The sequence below is a fragment of the Ceratosolen solmsi genome, unplaced genomic scaffold (genome assembly GCF_000503995.2).
Source record: "Ceratosolen solmsi marchali unplaced genomic scaffold, CerSol_1.0 scaffold57, whole genome shotgun sequence".
NCBI lineage: Eukaryota > Metazoa > Arthropoda > Insecta > Hymenoptera > Agaonidae > Ceratosolen > Ceratosolen solmsi.
In genome coordinates, this window is record NW_011948427.1 from 1,149,804 (window position 1) to 1,173,808 (window position 24,005).

General features: G+C 27.5%; 1 protein-coding gene across 3 annotated transcripts in view; it reads left to right on the plus strand.

Moving 5' to 3' along the window:
• The window catches only part of Sox102F (transcription factor Sox102F), a 115,902-nt gene that overhangs the window by 75,852 nt on the left and 16,045 nt on the right, over positions 1-24,005 (plus strand). For all 3 annotated transcript variants that reach the window (XM_011501069.1, XM_011501067.1, XM_011501068.1), the window contains exons 2-3: positions 8,412-9,206; positions 14,196-14,421. In XM_011501069.1, the coding sequence (XP_011499371.1) occupies positions 8,419-9,206; positions 14,196-14,421 (1,014 nt within the window). In that variant the 5' untranslated portion in view covers positions 8,412-8,418. The remainder of the gene's footprint in view (positions 1-8,411; positions 9,207-14,195; positions 14,422-24,005) is intronic.

Below are 24,005 nucleotides of genomic sequence, written 5' to 3' on the forward strand. Positions count from 1 at the left end.
ATTGATCATTTTGTATATAGTTTATTACAAATACATTATTTTATGTAAAGTATATATGGAATATAGCATATTATAGAGTATAATATTGTATTCAGAGAAACATTGCATATAAAAAATAGAATATTGCATGTATATGAGTGTCATAGGACATTATCAATACATTTATCTGAATCGATACTTCAAAGTTCAAAACTCAATCGAATCCTTCAGCAATTTCAGTTTTTCATCTAAGAAGTAACTTAAAAGAAAAATTTTCAATCTCATAATATTATTTGAATATACAATGATTGCGAAAGCTATAATAATTATTCTAGTAATTATTAATGTGAAGGGTGGTATTTATAATGTTGTATAAAAGATAAAAATTTTAAAATGTTAAAAATTTTTATTTATCGTTAAGCTAATTTCTTAAAGGAACAAAATTCAAATTAAGTATATGATACGAGTATTTTCATATTCTTTCATTTGTTTTATTATAATTATAATATATTAAAATTATTAAACTATTAAATTAAATATTTGCAATCTTTATTGAGTCAACAGTTTCGTTTTTTATTATTTATTTGGTATTATTTATTTCAATCTATTTATGTCTGCCTATTTCGAATATACATATTATAGATTATAAATAATAATATTTAATGTATCTTTACAATTTTGTGTTTAACAATTAATTTTGTTCGCAGTAAAGATAATGTGAATAAAACCATAATAATTATTATACCCTCAATTACTCTCAAATAAAAACTTCCCTCAAATAAAAAATAATATATTTAAATAAACTTATGTGTATTGAGAAAATATTCGACCTTCTTCTTATATAAATATTTGTACTAATGGAATTAATAATAAATTTGAGATGCAATCTAAATTAAGTATATTTGAGTAGTATTATATATAATAACTATAGGAATTGACTATTTTTAATCTTTTTTCGTGACTAAATCTTATAAATATTAAAAAATGGATCATAATAATATAAATAATCTTTTAAGATACTTTATTTCTTCCTATATTAGAATTTTATTATATAAAATGAATTATCTAGAAATTTTTAAGACTAGTTAATTATATCAATGGATTATAGCATACAAATAAAGATGGTAAATTTTAATAGCTAAATATTTACTTACAATAATAAGGAAATGTGTGAGATTATATCTTTATAAGTACGGAAAAATATCAAGTTAAATTGTATTAAAAAACGCCATTAAACAGAATTGTAGTATACTTAAACTAGAAATAGTGAGTTGATTTTTTTAAATCGTTTGATAATAAAACTAAATGGTGAAAAAAGCGAAAAAAAAGAATGCATACATTATAATCACGGAACGTACAAAATAAAAAAGTAAAGATGATAGTGCTTGAGTTAATGCACATGTATATGTCAGTGTCTGATAACGTATTCTTCGTATAAAGAATACTGTCACAAGATTCTTTTCACATCCCTACAGAACTTACTCACTTTCGCTGTTGAGTTGCAAATATATATTTTTTTACGTTTCCTCTACCCTTTTGCCTTTTTTCAGTATAAAGTTCTCTCCTCTAGTTTTCGTAGTTACTCGTGGGATAACCGCCGAGACACTAAAAACACGCTCTGATACACAGCAAGGTAACTTTTTTCTCGTCAGAGGCAAGAGGGAACGGTAAACAGAAAGCAAGAGAAAGAATGAGAGAGAGAGAGAGAGAGAGAATGAGAGGGGAGAAAATGAGAGGGAGAGAAAAGAGGCCGTGAATGTCATTGCAGTGCATCGGATGAATATGACACGTACGTGGTGTATTGCGATAGTATATGTTGAGATGTACATGTGATGTGGTCCATGCTACCGCTTCATACATAAACAAGAGATCGGCGTCCGCCGACGCACACAGTTTCAAAAGAAGAGACGCGCTCTCGCCGGGATTCCATTATGTAGAGCATATCCCGTGCGCCGTACTTCTATAAAGAATACTAACGATATGGCTTTTTCTCCTAGTAGCTCCGGACCACCTCCGGTTCCAACCTACCCGCGCTCTACTTCTTCTTCTGCTACTTTGCAAACTTCGTCATTTTCTTAAGTTATATACTTTTCTCTCGCCTTTTATTATTTTTTTCTGATCTATCGCACGAATGAAAAAAATAAACTACGAAGAGTATGAAGCTAGGATGTTCAATGTTCCTCAAACTTACGTAAAATTTAAAGAAGGTCTTATATTCCACATAAAGTTACTTGTGTACAATTTTTATATTGTATAACTTTAAGTTAAAAATTAATATTTTAAAATTATAATTCCATAAGATCATTTAATATGAAAATAATAAAAAATCCACTGCTAGTTTTACCAAAAAACTTATGCGGTAACCTTCTGGTTTTCTTAAATGTTTTTATTATTAATAATGCTGCAGTAAAGAAAATTCCGTATAATTAATTAATAATTTTCATTAAAGAAATAAATAAATTTATTTATTTATGTATGAAGGAATGCATTAAATCACAAAAAAGATTCTAGATAATATTTAATCCAGATAAAATTAAAATTTGAATAAATTTGTAATGATTATAGGGGTTATTCATGGAACTAATGTTTAATATCAACTGTATGATTAATACATAATTTCTTTATTTACCTTTTTTATGAAGTTTCTATACATATAATTATTATAATTGCATTATTCAATTGTACTGTCAGATCAGGCTCGCCTTTATTATTGATTTTCAGCAAATAAGTTCGGATGATATTACACTTTTATATTGATTCAAGTATTTATAATACAGATTTTATTGAATATAATATCTTTTGTATTATAAGTATATTGATTTAATAAAATATTTAAAAAAGAAAAATATATACAAATTAATAAATGTTATTTCTATTCGAAAATATATAATAAATATAATCAACAAATAATTAAAATTTTAATAAAATAATACATTTATCATTTTTGTATTTATGTCAATATATACCATCAGTTATTATAATCTAATTTATACCTTTTTTAATATTAGCCAATATATAGAACATATTTCTGGCATTTAACATACCATTTCTTAGAAATTTATAGTCTGTGGCATGCATGGGATGTGTCACTTGAACTCGAACAGATGTAGTAGCACCCTCCCCCCTACAAAAACATATTTTCATTGTAAGGTTAATAGAAAGTCGAGCTCGGCGGTCAATCTTAATAGTTCTCAATTTTAAAAACAGTTGTGTGGTTTAGTTTTACAATTCTTGGAAAATCTTTGTAGATGACAATATCGTTAACAGTATATTAAAAAATAATATCTATTAAGCTAGAATACTCCGTATTTTGTTAAATGTTACTCCGCACATACACACAGATGCATATATCTGAAAAAAATATAAAATTTTATTAATAAATGTTTCGTATATATAGCAAATATCATACGTACATAGAATTAAATATTTTTTTATTGTTTTCTTCGTATATAAATATTGTGAATATTGTAAATGCAGAAAATATAATATTGAAATTTTTGATAAAAACTATTTTAAAAACTATCAAAATCTTATTATTTTGTATTCAGATTCATAATACTGTATCTCACTTCTTATTATAGAGTTTATGTATAATTTTAAATGCAAGCATAACATTGTTTCCAATGATAATTTATCAGTGATGCAAATACGCTTTAGATGTTCGACCTTTTTTGATAAACTGTTGTGGATAGCTGGGATGGACATTAGCATACAGTGACTGCGAATCCACGTGTGCGTAAGAGAATGTAAGAAAGGGACAGAAAGAGTGAGGGAGAGAGAGTGAGAGAGTGAGAGAGAGAGAACTATATGATTGATACAGTATATTTATCACTTCAGTTGCTAAATATCTACAATACTGTAATTTCATAATATTTTAATTGTGGTAACTATACAAATGCGAACGAACTTAAAAAGGTCAAATTTTTCTTCATATAGACGATTATCAATATGAAAATCGATTACCATAATAAACTTCATATCAAAAAAAAACCTTAATTTATTTTCTAATACGATTTTGTATAATATAATTAAAGTAATGTTAAAAAATAATTTCAAAAATAAATATATTTATATCCTTATAGTTATTTATATATCTACTCCATTATGAAATTTTATGAAAGTGCATAAAAAAACAATATAAAAAATATAAACTTCTGAATTCTCTTCTTAATATAATAGCATCAGTATGTCAATGGATCAGTATTTTTCTATTATGTAATAAAATTATCAGTAACAAAAGATTAACAAAGTTTTTGATCAACTCTACTGTTCTTTGGACTATCAAATTTTGATAGGCACAAGAAAAAGAGAATAAATTCAGAATTTTATATCAAACGATGAAGGTATATACATCATAAATGGAAATATCCACAATATGGGTCTTTTCACAACGCAGTTACGATGCGATACAATTCTTAAAAAGAAATTTTGTTCTTGTGCACATGAGAAACTTAAAAATCTGACTGACGACATCTGGGGACTGTTAAAAATATTTCATTCGGTGCCCTCTGTTTTTGTTCAGCCTGTTAGACAGCTATGTCGAGAGGAAAAGACTTATACCGTTTGCGAAGTGATTGCGTCCGGTTACGAGGTACAATCTTTTAATTTTGTGAAATATTTCTTTTTCGATATAAGAGAATGTTACTATTGTTCTCTCTAAATTTTAAGTAACTGTGAGATTTATATTAAATAATTACAAAAAGTAATATATTAGAATAGTAGCATAATTATAACTTATTAAATTAGTTTAAACGTTATATATATTATATATAAAATAATTATAATTCTTGCATTATACATATATTAAACTTAATCGATTGAATATATTAATTTTTATTTCATTGTGAGAAGTTTATTTCAATTCTTTTTGGATTATATAATAATATATTAATTTTCCATACAATTATATAACGTCTTTATAGATCATTGATAAAATATTAAATAATTATTTAATAATTATTAAATAAAATATTAAATAATTTTTTTTTATTCACAATTTTATTGGTTAAATCGAACAAACCATATATATGCATATTCATGTACAAAATGAAAATTGAGTATACCTTTTCGATACCTTCACCGCATTTTTTTACGTAAATTTAGGGTAAATTGACTTGTTTGTATTTAAACTTTATATAGATTATTTACTTCTAAAAATATTTGCTTCCTAATTTAAATAACAAATATTAACTGATCTGACACGAATACAAATGTAATTATTAATATGTATTAATTAAATGGTATTTAAATATATTTTCTACGTATATATTTTCTAATTTAAGCAGATATGCTGAATAAATAAAATGCTCAAGTATCGATTCAAGTAAAATTATATAAATTTTGATCGAATTTCTTTATTAAATCATTTTTATTGATTTGAAATATCGAATAATAATGCCATACATCAATTATAATATTCAACATTGAATGTAAATAGAAAAAACTTTCCATATAAATTAACACCTATGTATATTTTATATAAATCGGCATTATTAATCAGTTTACGCTGTTTCATATCGAGATTAGCAAATAAATTTTACAATATTATTTAAGTATTTTTTATCTTATACGTATTTTTATCATGCTTGTTGCATTTTAAATTCTTGTGTGTGTATGGAAATTTAAAAATACGTATTTCACACATGACGATGCTTATGCGATTGCAATGCAAACATTATGAGATGAACATAAAAAATTCTGATTCTTCGTAATAATTGTTTCCATGTGTATTTATATTACAATAAAATAATAAATTCAAAAGAGAAAATTAACGCTTAATTTTTTCTACTTTATGCTGTTTTCTCTTATTATATTGCAACTATTAATAAATTATATTTTTTATAATTATGATGTATTCATTATTTAATGTTTTATGATAAAGAAAAAAATTTCATTTTGATAATTATATGATAAAATTAAATCGAAATCCAAGATTAATAGATAAAATCAAAGATTCAGTATTCTTAAATTCTAGATCGTGGTAGGTTGCTTCATTACTATTATAATTTTTATGATTTTTTTGTATAATCTATTATTATTTAAAAAATATATATTAAAAGTATTTACATTATAATTAATTTTAACTAATAACTCTGATTGAGACTAAGCAAAGTGAAAATATTTTATTAAGTCCCAACAAAATATGATAAATAAATACACTATTATTATTTTGTTTTCCTTATTATAATTTAGTTAATTATAATTTTAGTTACAGATAATAAAAATTTATCAATATTCAGTAAAATTTTAATTACATAAGTCAGTAACTAGCTTAATAGTAGTACAAATTAATTTTTAATAGAAAAAAGCTATCTTAAAATAATCTATAGTTCCTTAATAATTGTTATTCTTCGTATTATTTTAATTTACGCAATAAACATATGTAGACAGCACTCGAAATTACGATAGTCGCTGATAAAGTATGACAAATAAGAGTTTTTTTAATACTTTTTAAATTAAAAATAATCGTATACACATATCTTTACTTAATAATAATAATCTTTGGTTAATTATCTTCACAGTTCACTCACTACGACTCGTGTTTCTTTACAATAAAACATTAATTTATGTTTGCATATAGTATATTCGATTATACATTTATGATATGTCGATTATATTTGTATATGATATAAAACTAGTATAATTGGTATAACATAAGTATAATTATTATTATGATTTTATTTATATTTATATTTATTTTTTGCATTATTTAGAAATGTTGAAATTTTAAGATTTTGTATCAATAATTCTTATGCATGGGATCGTTATCTTCGAAACTTTCCTAAAACTGAATATGAAATCTTGGCATTTATGCATCAGCATCCGCAGCAAGTTAATTTTACGATTTAGATTAAGTAATTTATAAACGGAAATTAATAGATAACCAAACGGTTAGACTGACGAGCAAATTATCGAAACATTTGCAGATGTGTCGCATATTTCAGACGAGTGCCCATTCGTTAACGACTTATGGCTTCCGCATATGTATGCATTGAGATGTAAGGAAACGAGTCATTCTATCCTTAAATCGTGTTTTACTCGTTGACTTCCGTGTCTTCCGTCTCACGTCTTTTTCGTCCTATTTCGTAGATATATAAATTCATAATACAATATAATAAAATTCACCGGATTTATAATAAATGATTATTTGTAATTGAAATACTTTTATTATTTAATCATTTATAACAGAGAATAAATTAATTAAAAAAATTTATTAACATGTGACAACTATTACTGATAAGTATTAAGATCATTACTATTAAACTATTATTTAAAAAGTTGATTATCTACAATTATTTTTCAGAATTGTGTTTTATTTTAATCTAAGCGATTTTCGATAATTTAATAATAATTATATTAAAGGAATTAATAGTAATATGAAAAGATATACAGATATTATATCAAAATTAATGTTTTATTGTGAACGTAAAATGTTCATAAATTATACAAGAAAATGTCATTCAAAATATAGTTTAATTCAAAGTTTACTTCTTTGTTACACTGATCAATATGTAGTAAAATATTTAATGTAATTAAATTTAAGTATATATAGTATATTTCCTATATAATTATATTTGGATAATCGATTAAATTATTTTTTAAGAGTTAATGATATATATATATTCTGTCACATCAGATGATTAGTAATTATTTAGTATAAAATTATAACAATTTGAAATTTTTATATATAACTAACTTATTTTAAATTTACGAAGTTTATGATCATTTAAGAAATAAAATAATTTTGATAATCTGTAAGAAACAAGCTTCTTAGAGATTCAAACGTAAGCATAATAATTGTTATCGTGATATAGTCCCTTAGATTTTAATATTATTTCAAGACAAATTTAATTTTTAAGCTAAAACTTAGGATATTTTAGGTATATAGAAAGATTTACATATTTATCGCCTTAATGAATACATAAATATATAAATTAAAAAACGTATAATATATAATAATAATAATAAGTAGAAAAGGAAGATGGAGAATTATTTTTTTTTTCATTTTATACGATAATTATAAGCTAATCAATGTTTTTCATATAAATATAATATGAAAATGTATATTATACACAATATAATTGAAAAACTTGTCTTCTTTACAATACTTTGCAATTCTCGTTAAGTTGTAAATTTTTTCCATTTAATGTAATATGCATAATATTAATATAATAATTACTGTAATAAAAACTGTATGAATTAAACCATTGAATGTAATACATGGTTCGATGTATCTCTAACTAACATATGAAAATATGATTTCTTGTTCTATTCTTTATATCTAAATAAAAAGACTTGATAACTATTCAGATAAAGTGAAACCGTATAACTAAATCGCTTTGAATTATTGGAATATTTGTAGTATAAACGAATTGGACGCTCATATACGTTTAGTCACATTTATGTATGGTTATTTTGTTTGTGTATTACAGGCTAAGGATGTCCTCGAAGAGGAAGTCGCCACCAACAAAGTTATCGGAGGGTGGGGGCGGTCAACAGGGAACAGTGGCGGGCAACGAGGAGGAAGAAGACACGAGTTCGTCCTTGGCTGGTCCTGGCGGTGAGCTACCTACCAGTGCTAGTAACTGCAACATTATCGCAGATGAGCCCGACATAGATGAGGAACAGCAACAACAACAAGAGCAACAGCTTGGTTCCTATCATTTACCCGGCGAGTCATCTGGATGTTCGTCACCAGCCACGAGTGAGCCGGAAATTTGTTCGTCGCCTTCCCCATACGGGCCTACGGACGCCAAGCGACCCAAACTCCAACTACTTTTAGGCGCCGTGGCCGCGGTCGCTGCTACAGTCGGACCCGAGAATAATAATATTACGACTGGATACCACCACCCTCATCACCATCACCACCACCCACATCATCATCATCACCGGACGAACTCTTCACCAGCCTCGAGTCAACTTCATGAACCCGCTAGTTCATCCGAGTGCGGTTCGCCGCCCGCTCTGCCATCCGATCACCCTTACTATCCACACCATCAACATCATCCTCATCACCATAACAATAACAACAACACTGCCACTCAAAATAATAATAATAATAACAACAACGGCACTGGACCGACCACCGCTGCCGGTAAGAGATCCATGGACGACGTTCTCAAAAGGCTTACCTGCAAAAAGAGTAGAGTGTCTCTGTCGCTCGAAGACGCAAATAGTAGGCGGACACCACCACCTTCCACCACACCAACCAGCCACAATACGCACAGGTCTGTCTCTTTGTATACGCGTTACATTAAATTTTTCGTGAGCTTATCTGTAAAATACTTGAAATAAAAATTTGCCAAAAGAATTAACAACTTCAATTGATTTCATATCTTGTCATAATTACTGTAAAAATCAGAAATGACTTTACCTAAACCAAATCATAACAAATATAAAGAAAATATAATAATTTACGTTTCAATTATCTTACCTAAATTAGAATTGATTAACAATGTATGCTTTACTTCTTAGTTAGGTATCAATTACAAAAATTTCTAAAAAGTTATATATACTTCAATTCAGTTAATTTATCTTAAATCTATTAAGATTTCATAGAAAATAATTTAAGCCCTTAAATTATTAATTATATCAGATATGATAGATAGATAAATAGAAAGATAGAAAGATAGATTATGTTAGATAAATATAAAATTATAAAATATTGTGATAATTAGTTTACTAATATTAACAAATTTTTTCTAAGTTTTCTTTAGCATAATTTTTCTTATTACAATTATTTGAATAGAAGATTGATCGTTAAAGAACAACTATTAATTTTAGAGAATTAAAAAAATTACAGTTAAACTTTTACATACCACAATTAAATTTTTACGTATTACATTTTAATTTGTTTTAACTTATAAAAAACCTAAATTTAATATTCTGACATAAACTTCATGTCTTTTAGATAAAAGTTATATAACGTTCTCAATAATGATATAAATTATGCAATTTGAGAGACGGCAATATGATGATGTATTAAACATTTCATCATATTTCTTCCAATTATGAATTAAAAATGAATCAAAAATGAAATTAATTTTGCTATGATTGCTTAGTATTTTATAATTAATTAATAAAATGTGTAATTTCAATAAATAATACGTATTTTATATTATTTTATTTTTTATTTTATTTTATAGTAAATATGTATTTTAAATTAAATATATTTTATTGCATTACAGTATAGTTTCTGTATTTGAAAAAAAATCTAATTATTAAAATTAAAATTAATCACAAATCAACATAATCCATAAAGTTCTAATAGATATATAAACTTCTTTTTTTGCATATAAAATTTGTTAGTTAAAATATCAAAACTATTACTACAATTTTTTTAATAAACCTCACCTTTATAATAATATATTTGAATTAAAGAGAAGACAAAAATTTTTACTTGAATATTTCAATTTTAAAAACAACTACATATTTATTCAATATTTTATATTTTATATAATAACTTAATGCACGTAATAACTTACAGTTTCTTTATTATATAATAACATCCAATGCAAAAATATTATACAAAAGAAACATCTATCATTGCTTTCAGTTTTTACGATTGGAAGCTTTCGACATAAATACTAGTTTCTATCACTTAAAATTGACACTTGTATATTGTCAAATTTTAAACATAATTATGCGTGTTTATATTTCTATAAATTCTTCATTGTTATTATGTATATTTGATAAAAATTCTTAGATATGAATTTGATTTTTGTATACATATTATAATATATACATAACAGAAAATTATTTTTAAATAGTTAATTTATCAAAGTAAAACCTACGTATAATCAATGCATATATGCCTCTGCGTATGTGAATAAATATCATATAATAAGTGATTATATATATATATATATATATATATATATATAAATCTAAATAATTTTTTTATTTTAATATTATATCATTTTCATAATTAATTGCTAGCCTAGCAATTAGCAAATATAATAATTTAATTTATATTAGATTTAGACTTAGAAAATTTAAGGTTTTGTTGGAATTCAGTCAACATTTGGTAATTACTAATAACCGACTATGCTATGTGCATATATCTGATTTTCATTTGAAATTTTGAAAGTGGGTTAATGTAAACTCGAACAGTATAGCTACTAGAAGCATCTATTTGAATCGTAAATTCGTAATTTGTTGGCTACTAGTCGTAAAAAAGAAGATGAAGAATCGCCATATATACGTAGCAAAACTAACATGTTGTATTCTCATTTATCGAATGAACACGGTTTTGTTATACCATTTATAAAAAAAGATAAGAAAAAAATAAGCAAAAGCGATAAGTCAGGGCTAAGAATAATACTGAAATTATATATTTTAGGCATGACTTTATCGCAAAAAGAGATGTAGGTGGTTACGAGGAAAGAAGACAGAATAGTGCCACGAGTAAACGATAAGAAATTAAGAAAACTATCTCGGACTTACATGGTATCTTTTATTTTGCTGCTTATCGACCTTATTCTTTTAACCGAAACAACGTTATTCTTTAAGTGTCAGTATGCTCCATGAATGAAGTTGAAAGAATAACGTATAAACAACTTTATAATGATAATTTAAGCAAAGAAATTTTCCCTTGGCAATAGGTAAACGCAGGCAAATATATCATGTTCAAATTAAATATAGGATTTCTTATTTTTACTTTTTAATTTATTATTCATTCATTAACTAATTTAAGGTTATTTTAACAATATACTTAAATTTTTTTATATTAAATTGAAAATCTTAATGATTTTTATACAGAATCTATTCATAACTTTTTTTGACTTGTCTTTTTATAAAATACAATTTAAACAAGATAATTAACAATTAAAATAGAATACGTCTACAATATAAATTTATATTAGTTATGGTAAAGCCATACTTTCACGCTACAAATTAAAATACTAATTATTTCACTCAAATAAAAGTATATATAAAACTCACAAAATATGATTTGATTAAAATGAAACTTAGTATTTTTTCTATTCGGCCGAAGTATTGGATAGTAGAACTAGCTTCTTTTTTTCTTATTTTTTTTATGCATGTATAACATGTGTCTTGCATTTTTATGGTTGGCATCTGCTCCAAGTATTACACTATATTTATAAGAAGTTGTTTCCATTACACACATGAAATTCGTTCAACCTAAGTCAAAATTGTATATCAATTGTATGAGAAGGCGAAACGAAAAAATAACTGTAATAAAACTTTGGCAATTAGTTTTAGTTGCTCTCTGTTCTTGAACAACAACAATAACAAAAATAACAACAATAATGATAACAATAATAATAACAATAGTAATAATAACTGAAGCTTCTGCGGACGCACTAAGCAAGGAAGGTTATTGATACGTATGAATGGAATCAAGCTTTCCGTTTTCTTGAATCAGCTGTAATTCGTGACTTAATTAGAGTCATTTGTGATAAGAAAGATTTTTGTGATACCTACAAATAAGAGACCATAACCTACTACGCAAATCTCGTTATTTTGATATTTGTAATAATTTCTTACTAGAATTTAAATATGCCTATAAATTTTCGAGATATTCGCGTTCGAATAAAATAATATTTTGTTGTTCTATAAATTACTGGAAATCAGGAACTTGAAAAAGCTTTTATAGGATTCGGCTTAGCATTCGATGGAACGTCAACTTTACGTTCCATCAATTTGCATCAATTAGAGAGTTGGAGAAGTTAAGAAAGAGAGATATGAAAGAACATGCAGAAGTATCGAGGAGCAATGAGTTATACAATATCCGGTGTGCATCACTTATTCGTGGTTCGTTTTACCGCATTACAAAACAGCTTGGGGCTCACGGGGGTAGAATGAGAGGGTGACCCATCAACGGTGTAAACACTCGTTCTAGTGAGATTGCGCGACCGCAAGTACATTTATTATTCATGGAGTTCTAAAGAGCCCGCGGCAAGCTAAGGCACTGTGCTCGACGTTTGTGTCTAGGCCAAAAAGCGCGATGCGCGGCCTCTTTTTCATTTATGACTGAACAAGCGTCTGTTGAACGCGTAGCTAAGCATTTATAAGCACTCTATCGTCAACATTTTGAACTACAAATTTAGATTAACGATTCTGACGGTTGAATTATTATTCTTCATTCGTTAAAGATAGTGAACAAGGAATGATATTTGATACAATCATTTTCTTTATTTCTTGCTGCCGTTTAATTATTGTTCATTATTTCTATAATAAATATTAAATATTAGTAGAGTTATTTAAATTTTCGTTGTATTAATCACAATACGCTCTATGGTGATATAATTTATTACTTTTATAATTTCTATGATGTATTTGGAATGAAATACATATGATTAAAAATTTTTATATTATTTATTTTTGTATTTTTTATTTGATATTATTAAGAACTAAAATTTTAATCGCTCGATGAAATAAAAAAATCTATCGTATTAATAACAATTATTAATTTAGTTATATTAGTTTTTTATAAATAAATCCATAATAATATGTATGTAATATATATTCATAATGTATGTATGACAAAATACATAATAGTATTATATATCCATAATAATATGTAATTGTTTCAAATTTACTTATTAATTTTAGATAGAAAAAATATCATTTAAAACAAAAAAATTATTCGTCATTTTATTTCAAAAGCTTACTTTTTATATGAAAGTAAAATTTAAAATGTCTAAATTAAAAGTTAATTAATGAAATAGCTTATGTCATTGTAAATAAGTAAAATTTTAGCAGTTTAAATCTTCAAATCTACACAATCTATCTAGAGACATATTTTCAATTTACATAATTTGGTAAATACAATTGAATGAATTAGAATTAGAAGTAAATAAATTAGATAAACAAGAAGTTACTAAATATAGCTTCAAAGCAACGTCAACAAGAACATTTTAAATTACACTTATATACTACACAATGCTAAACTTCTCTCATATATTCAATATCAATTGTTGAAATTGTAGGTACAGAACTGAGAAAAGTTCGAATTGCAAGTAATATTTATTACAAGTACAAACTCGTCATTCTGTAAATAAGCTTAAAAATTCTTGCATAAATCATATCAGCGAAATGGAGACGAAGGTCAAGTTTGTACAATAAGTGTTGGATTGACTCGAACATGAAGCGGTTGCTCACGAACGTTGGAATTACAAAGCACCGCGGGCGTTAGGTAGGCACTGGCCACTTCGGATTTACAGAGGCATCGCTTCCATTTGCTTTTACAGTAGCAGCAGTAGCTTAGCGAACAGCGTAGCGCCCTCGCCAACTGGCACGAGCCGAACACAGAACGCGGACACGGGCCAACAGGAGTCCGACGGAGCCGCGGTGGCCCTCCACAGGGCATTGTGTGCCGAGAGCTTTGCTGAAAAGGAACGCAGACTGTCCGAGATGATCCTTCAGCTGCAAATGCTTAGGGAGCAGTTGCTGCAACAGCAACAGGACCCTTCCAAGGTGAGTTTACAACTTATATACGTCGCGTGTGGGCTCCACAATCATGCATGCATTACCTTTCCCTTGGGCTGTAATTATGTGAAACCCTTTCGAGCTCATTCAATTTTAAAATTGAACAAGAACTTTTTTCAAAAAGTTGCTTGTTTTTAAAATTATTTTAATTGACCTAAATTACAATTTAATTCCTTTAATAAAGTAAATTCGTAAACTGCATTGTGAAAAATCGACCATGCAAACAATTTTATTAATTGCAATTTCAAATGAATACTGACGCTATTTTCGTAATATAATTAATTTTAAAATTATATTGGATGCTCGAGACTTGTTTCATTCAATTATGCAATAAGCATTTGTTTTCTCTAGATTTCTCACTCAATAATGATTACTTGTGAACTTTACACACTGACGTTTTCCTATTATTAAAACCGTAACTGATGAAAAGTACAGATACAAAATAATAATCTCGTACTAAATTTCAATTATATTTCCATATCCTTATGATTTAAATAGTTTCAGAACAAAACTATACCGCTTTATTTATATGACCAGAAAATTAAAAAAAGCATAATTATTGATTATGCAGTAAGAATATAATTCATGAATAATATTTAAACTGAAAATAATAATATAAAAGTTTTTAATTCCCGTTTCATTACTGATATTTTGCAGTGAATGAATAATTTATATCGATGTTTATAGAAAAAGGCAATAAAGCAATGCCTTATATTTGTAGATATAAAGTACAGGAACAGAGATGAATATAAACAAAATTGCAAGCATAATCGTGCCTTTAAGCCGATAGAGAAAAGATTCACATGGACGATCGGAAATGTAATAAGAAGGCTATTCGCGTATTAAAAGTTGCCTCGACTGAAATATCACAGCCGATCGTATAATGCCGGCGAGATAACACATAACGAGAATACGAGTGCGCTCACGAGATTCAAGATAACTAAATATACGTTCGTAGATTTATTGATCCGTGAGCGTTCCAACTTTGTTCTGACGCAGCGTCCAGTATTCGCACGAGTAGTTCTCTAATCTATATAAGCATATTTAAAAATGTATAAATCCATTTAGGGACATTTTTTAGATTACTCACGCTTACTAATAATATTATATATATTATTAATCATTAATAATTTTGTATATTCTCCGAAATTTTTTACAGTACTTTATAATTTTATATCGAATTGAAATTCTCTATGAATTAACAAAACATGAAAGTTTTAAGAATTATTCTATATAATGCGTTATTAAAACTCGTATAATTTATATTTTTATACCAATTTTAAACATTCGAAATGGTTTGTACCAATTTACGAATAAAATATGTGTTCAGAGAAATTTTCTATTTAAATACTTTTATTGACTCATTATAATTTCCATTGCTGTTAAACAAAGTCTGTTAAAAAAATAATTGGAATTATATAAATTAGGTATATAATTAATTATAATGATAAAACTGAAAGTATACTTTGTGTATTTATTTATTAATTTTATTAATATAATAATAAAGATAATATTAATATAATATAAGATATAAAAATATAATATTAATATTAAGAATTATTATAAACTTGCAACTTTAACGAAATTATGAAATATTCATATTTAAGTATATATTTTCTTTCCAATATGGCTAACCAATTATACATCAACAATGGATTCATTCGAATACTGTACTATATGCTAAGAAATGTGTGTAACTTTCGATGAACAGTCGCTTCTCACGGACGAGATTTTTCGGAGAAAGTCAAGATCAGTCATTTATTCAGAGAAACGCTACTGTCTCGGCAACCCGAATGTAATACTCACACATGGAGATAATGCATTCGCAAGATGTAAGAATACAGAATACATAAGAACAACATAAAGATAGAGTGTGAGAAGAGAGGGTGAGTGAAGATCATAAGTGGACGGGAGTAATAGCGTTAATGAACGTAGGGACTGTGTGAGCCCGTGTATTATCTGCACGCGCTCACATTTTTCAGAAGAGGTCAAATTGTGTAAGAATATTCGCTTCTCTAATACTATACTGTGTTAGCTCTCTTGATATGTATTTCGAGATGTATACAGTGAGTTGAAAGAACGTTGTTTTTTGGTAGTTGAATATCGCAATACTGCTGCATGCACAGAATTACACATTAAGAAATTAAGAAATTACGAAATTACGATTATATCCTATGAGAAAATATATTGACTTTTTATCAAAGTACAGATCGATTTTTTAGTTTGTATAACTATACCAATCATCATTGTATTCCTTGAAAGGGTAACTCAAGCATAATCTAATTGTGTATCGGTAAAAATATTGAATATGAAGAATCATTGGGGGTTATTGAAATCATACATCATCTTCGTATCAATTATCCAGCAAGATTATAAATAAAAAAATATGCTTTTACTCAAATCCTTAAAATTTTCAATTATAAGTTCAAAATATTTTTCACTACAGTTAACATAAAATAAATTATTTGTATGTATTATAACAAAAAATTAACTCTATTCTTATTCTATGTATATTTTCAATATAAGCCCTTTTATAAAATGTATAATTTCGAATTAGCTTTTTTTCATATCAATGGTTAAAACTTTAAATTACTTTTTCCTACTTAATATGCAATTAAAAGCATAAAAAATTTAATTTATAGGAAAATTTACGGAAAGAAAAAATCAATATTTACAATTCAAACAAACTATCATAGTTATTATTTAATATTTACCTAGTTAATATATTATAAAAATATTAATTATTACTTTATTTTAATTAATTTCTTCTTTATTGAAACTTCAGTGTTAATATCTTGTTTTATAATTAAAGATTTGGTTATTAAAGATAACTAAAGAATATGAAGACTCTTGTATTCTAGTGCTTTTATCATTTCCATATATAAATCATCTTTAATAGTGTATTTTCAATTAGTTGTTCTTACAGTTTGTAGTCATTGGTATATGAAGATCTACAATATACATGGTATGACGAATGGATCACCTATCAATATGCGCGCGCGCTTGTGTGCACGCGTCTATTAATGCAGAAAGAGTTAAAAGTACAAACTTAAGTAAGGTTTAATTTGCTTAGTTGTAAAAAATATAATTGTGATGAAACAGATGTAGCTTATTTGAATCGAATAAAAACTTTTTTTATATATAACAATTATTTATTAAATTATTTAACTAATATTAAATATATATATTTAATAAAAATATATTAAAAATATTTAATGGAAAATGATAAATTAAATTTTGTGCTCAAAATAATTTGAAGTATCTTATCATTGAATAAGTAATAAAGAAGAAAATTTAATTTGTAATACAAAATTAAAATTAAGATTAAAATAATAAAAGGTATTGATAATAAGGAAAGTTTTATTTAATTTTAAATTATTTTTACAGTTGATTTTTATTAAATTAGACAGATTGCGCTATTGATGGGGTAAAGAAACAAAACATTTTTGTTTTAATAGCTTAATGAGCCTTAAATACTAGTTGAATTTAGAATAAATTTTCGATTATTTCACATTGGACTATGACACAGGGGTAGCTTGCTATAGCTTATAAGTTTGTATTTACGCCAGACCAACAGATATAACTACCTAAATAAATTTTATGAAATTGTTATATACGGAAATATTAGCTTTCATTCCATATTAATATTTGAAGATAATATTATAATAATCATTACTTTTCAATAATTTTCAACATTTTTGAAATTACAATATTATGTAAAAGAAAAAGATGAGAAAAAGCATGTATGTAATATAAAATACAATTAATGAAGCACGATGATATTTTGCCCAGACCATAATTGTATCACCATATTTTACACAAATATTTATACCACATAAATACTTGTACAATCTGAGATGATATTTCTACTTTGTAATCGCCATTTTATCGGTGAAAATTTTAAGTTTGAAAAGGTGGGAAAAGACACTTCAGCCAATTTTTCTCTTACCTTTGACCCCACTTGTGCATTACTATATCTAAATGTGTAAGGCTAACTGCTTCGATAAATCTCTTTATTGATATAATGTGCTATACATAGTATGCGCGACAAAAAAAAGAAATACATGTTATCTTACGGACGTTTCACTTGAGGAACATAATCAGAAAAGTAGAAAAATGATAAAAATCAAGGCAATCTAAAGAAAAGAGAATATCAGTGAAAAGAAGAGATGGGTAAAGAGAAGTATGGAGAAAGAAAAATATAAATGCAGAAGGATAAAAAAGACAAGAGAAGGACAGCGCTGTAGTAGGAAGGCGGTCTTGTTTTTCTCCTCCTCTTAGCTCGGGCAGAGGGCGTATAGTAATGTTCCATCGTAGTTGAAGAGGAGTTTCTCGAGTGGGGATTTCTCTCTCCTAGTTCTCCCTCTCTATCTCTTTCCTTCATTCCCCTACTCACTCTACTTCGCTCCCCCCACACACTTTCTCTCCCTCTCTTTCGTTCGTTCGTAGCTTTCCACCTGTTATACAATACATAGAACGTTCACATTACTGCATAGGTGTGAGATGATATAGCGACGTGCAGACGCAAATATAACGATAATAGATCTATATTCAACATTTCTTTTGCAACTAACCGATGCATTATGAATTTTTTTTTACCTCTGCTACATATTTTTTATTCGAAGCATTTATTATCTTGTCAATATACTTGGATAAACTAAATGAATGACAAAGTTAACACTGTATAATTTGTGATTTCGAATATCTTTAATATTAAAATCAGTATTTCATATAAATAGAATTTTTATATTGGAAAATTATAACTTTCTTTGATTGTTCTGATTTATTTTAGATATTTAGCAGCGTTAAGATCACATTGTTTTACTTAAAAAGATTATTTAATTTTACCACAAACAACACTTTGTCGGCTAACAAGAAATATGAGAATAGTATTGACACAAATCAAAGCTAAGCTAATTTCAATAATGTACTGAAACAAAAGAGAGGCTTTAATTATATATGCGCGCGCGCGCGCGTGTGTATATGTGTATGTACTTGTTTGTTTGTTTTTTTTTCTTTGTTTGTTTGTGTGTATGTATGTATGAACAGGTAGTGCAAGTACCAGGTGGAAAGTTAATACACGAGAGCCATACCACGGCAGAATTAGTTTGTATCACGAGCGGCGCATGTACGGTTGGCGTCACGCCCCAGGACTAGGACTCGGTGCAACGGGCTGCAACGCATTGCAACGACACGCGCGGAAGCTGGCGAATGAGCGAACGACGTGGGTTGTACTGTCGTGCGCGGCCTTCCTTGGCACGCGCCTACATTCTCAAACCTCGTCGCGCAGGTCTTGCCCCACTTGCCATCTCTTCATCGACGTTGTTTCTATTGAGGAAGTATCAGCGACTGCAAAACCCGCTTATCCAAGTGTCGCTTACGTGCTTCACTCTGGTTTTATAGCTTGGCTTACTTCTGTATTTAATCAAACATACTGGAATGGTTGTTTTTTATAGTGAGGATCAATTATCTAATTAGTTCGTCATTAACGTTTTACAAATATTTATTAAGATAAATTCTTAGAGCCAGTGACGTGAACTGAAAGAGCTTGGTAAAGATAATAATTAATTTATTACCTTATTGTGACGACGTTGGCTTCGCTTACAAAATCATACTTAGGAATCCGCTCATATTATATTATTGTTTACTGTTTGAGAAGAGGTGAAGAGTATACAATAATACATCACATTATAACTGTAAAAGTCCAATTTTTTAAGAAACTAAATATTAATTACTCTGGGAATTGATTTTGTTTTCGTATTCTCACGTATACTTTGAATGTCAAAGTATTTAGTTTTACTGATTCGACAAACTATTTGATAAATATATTACATATCATATTAGCAATATGCTGGAAAAATTATATCAATATATTACAAAATTTAAAGTCAATTTTTATCTAAAATTGTCCAAGATTAAATTAAAAATTTTTTAAGATTATTTTTTTACAGATTATAATTTTTACAGATTAGTATTACTCTATATTAACGATATTTTACTATTAAGAAAAATAATGTTTTGTATTTTTTTTTATTTTATCATTGAAAAAAAACTAATTTAAAAACATGTTTGTAACATGTAACTGAATTTACAAATTTAGTTAAATTGCACAAAAATATAAAGGAACAAACGTATTTAGCTGTCGATGGTCATATTATTCAGTCAAGAACAAATATAAAATGGTGCTGGTATATATCACTAGAAATAATTAAAAAATTCAGAAAAAGAAGTGTTCAACATGAGACTAATCGAGCGCACAGAGTTGCAGCGTATGTTAACGCTAAAGGGTTTGTTGAAATTCGGCTTGTCGACATTAATGGATATAGTGATGCAAATAAATATGGCAATACATTGAGATCATGCAAAAAATATTATATCGACAAAGAATCCATCGAATAAAATGTCCGTATATGATAAACTCGAAATCTGTTCGGAGTGTGGATCAACGAATACATATTTCGGGTCGACTGAATCGCTGTTATTAACTACGCTCATGTTGCTCGTACATCCATATGCATACTATAATGCAGCTCGATATATCTGATATTTGAAATAAATGCGAAATACGAAGAGAATAGGTGGGGAGGATATCCAACAAATCCAGCATGTGAGCACAAAGGAGAGAGCTGAGCGTTTGTCCATTTGCGTATGAACTGAGTTCCAGTACATCCCGCAGACCCATGTGCTTTATGGAAATTGGCGGTGTATTGTGGGCGGACATTGGTATATTCTGTCTCTCTTTCTCTCTGTATATGGCTATGTTCGTGCAATTACAACTGCGCTGATGCGTACCTATGCAAACAAATACAGGGTAAATATGCAAACCTACAAATGTAGAGGACAGATGTACCAGTCAAGGGATGTGAAAGAAGAGAGATGGAAAAGGAAAGGCGTGGATGATGGTTCGTGCTTGTCAATATGTGTAGAAAAGCTGTAGGATGATGATCACCATGTATAATTATCAGCCTCTCTTCCCTTCTCTAGCTATTATATACATACGTGATGTGAGTCCAAGCTGCTGAGATACATATCTGTCAATAGAATGTTGTTACTCGATATATAACTTCACTAGGGTTAGTTATATATGCGTATAATACTGCACATTGTAGCAAATAGAGATTTGCGTCTGTTGCGACTATATGACAGTTTTACATTTCAAAAATAAAACATTGAGCGTTCGATATTGCACTATCTCTGTATGTGTATGTGGTTATATATATATTGTTATGGTAGAAAGAAGGATGAAGTGAATACAACTTCTATTGATATAAATATTGTTTTTTGTGTATCAAAGATAGATAGATCTCGATAACTATTCGAATGAACATTTCGTTCTTTTTATATTAGTAATTGCGTGCATGATTTGATGGAAACGATATTTTATAAATTGTCATATCATATTTATATTTATTTGTTGGAAAAATCTTTTTGAATCTATTTGTAATTATCTGAGAACATGCTCTAGAAAAATTGTAAAAATTGAATATTTCAATTTCGAATAAACTAAAATTATACTAAAAATGTTGATATCGTAGATTTAATATTTAAAAATAATCTTACAAATACTTTAAATTATTTTTTTTAATTATTGTAAATTACTTCGAAATTAACTTAAAAAAATAGAATAATACTTATTTGTATATTTCAACAATAATTTTTATTAAAAAAATGAATTTTTTTCATTAAAATAGGAATTAATGATTTGTTTTATTGAATTAATTATTAATACCATCATATTTTATATTACATTTTACTTGAAAAACTAAGAAATAAAAATTATTTATATGAATGTTTAAAGGATTGTGTGAATACTATTAAACTAAGGGATAAGTTGGCAATATAATTAAAAGCTTATAAGATTTCTTCAATTAAGCAATGCATATGTATAAAAAAAGAAATAGCACGCACTTCTAGATTATTCTCAGAAATTGCAACAATTTTTCAACTTACTTTGATGTACCATCTCACTTCCCATTAATAGGCTAGACAAAAATTCTCTTTCTCTCTCTTTCTGCATCTTTTTTTAAATGAATGAAATCTTTACCACGCAAATGGTATCAATTTTGCAAAACGAATGATATTGTATATCACGACAAGAGAGCTAGACAGTGAGCGGGGGTGGGGAGTCGGTACATCACTTGAAACGATCAAAGAATTATCTCAACGCTAGGTCGTGGCACTTGCTGTTTGATCGTGAAGCACTGGTGCATGAGCTCGTAACTATGCATGTATATATCTGCACGAAGTGTTTTAAAACGAGTGCCGGAAAGAAGAAACAGCGCTCGCGCTTGTACTGTAGTTCATCTGAAGGATGCTAAGACATGTGAAGGGAAACTTCGTCGTTTAACGCATTAATGCATCCTTTATCGAATCTTACGTAGGGCGGATACCAACATGTGAACCTTTGCACGCTGTCGCAAATACTTTTCTCGCCACTTTCAGCCATTCGCTTATGTATTTCGTCTATAAACATTTTTTTCGTATGTTCCTGCCCTGCTCTCTCTCTCTCTCTCTCTCTCTCTCTCTCTCTCTCTCTCTCTCTCCTCTTCAAATGGAATAACTGACTTTTGCTCCTTGAACTGCTTTTTAATATCTTTCATTATAACAACTTAATTTATTTTCAAACGAAATGAATTTAATGATGGTATTAAATATAGTTTGTATTCAGTCCTAAATTTATAATATCTTTTAAAAATAGCTTGTCTAATTAATTTTTTATAAAATTTGAATAAAAAATATATATATTCTAACTACATTATTATGATTAAATGTATAATTTTGTATGTATATTTTATTTTGTAAAAGCATTATTTAAAATTATAATCAATAAAACGCAGTAATAAACATTAATTATTAATAATTACGAATAATTTATTGAATTCGACTGAATATAAATTAAAATAAAATTGTTTCAATTAATAATCTTAAGAATTAAGAAATAAATTTTATACATGAAATAAAAATATTTTTATTTTTGTTTATTTTACAATATTTTTATTAAAACGAAAGTATAAAGTATATTAGTTGTTAAAATTTTCATTTCATTTGTAGTCATTTTAATTTAATAAATTATATGCAATTATTAATAATAAAATATTGTACGAATAGTTTAAATCGTACCCAATAATATTGTAACTATACGAAAATTTTATCAATTCAAATTAATTATTTTATCCGTTAAATAAGTTATTAATACTCCAAAGGTCTAATAATTAAATCGAACCGTCGTTTTACCGCTTACCTTAGTTCTTTCTGAACATCCGTTCCATTTGCGCTCTACTATTAATATCTCTTCTTCCTTCATTCAAGATTTATGTATTTGTATCGTTCTCGAGTTCGAAACCCTTTTGCCTCTCACTCGCTTTATGCTTCGCCGCCAATCCTTTGGCAAAGGGTTCTAGCTTATGCAAGTGCTTTTTCGAGCTTCTACCCTACAACGAATGCTGGCCCGCTGTATCGTAACTCATGTAATAGCAACTAACCTCATTAAACTCGTCGACTGACGCTACTCACTCAAATCTCAATCCCCTTTTTTTCAATATCAACCCTCTGTCTATCTATTACTTATCTAT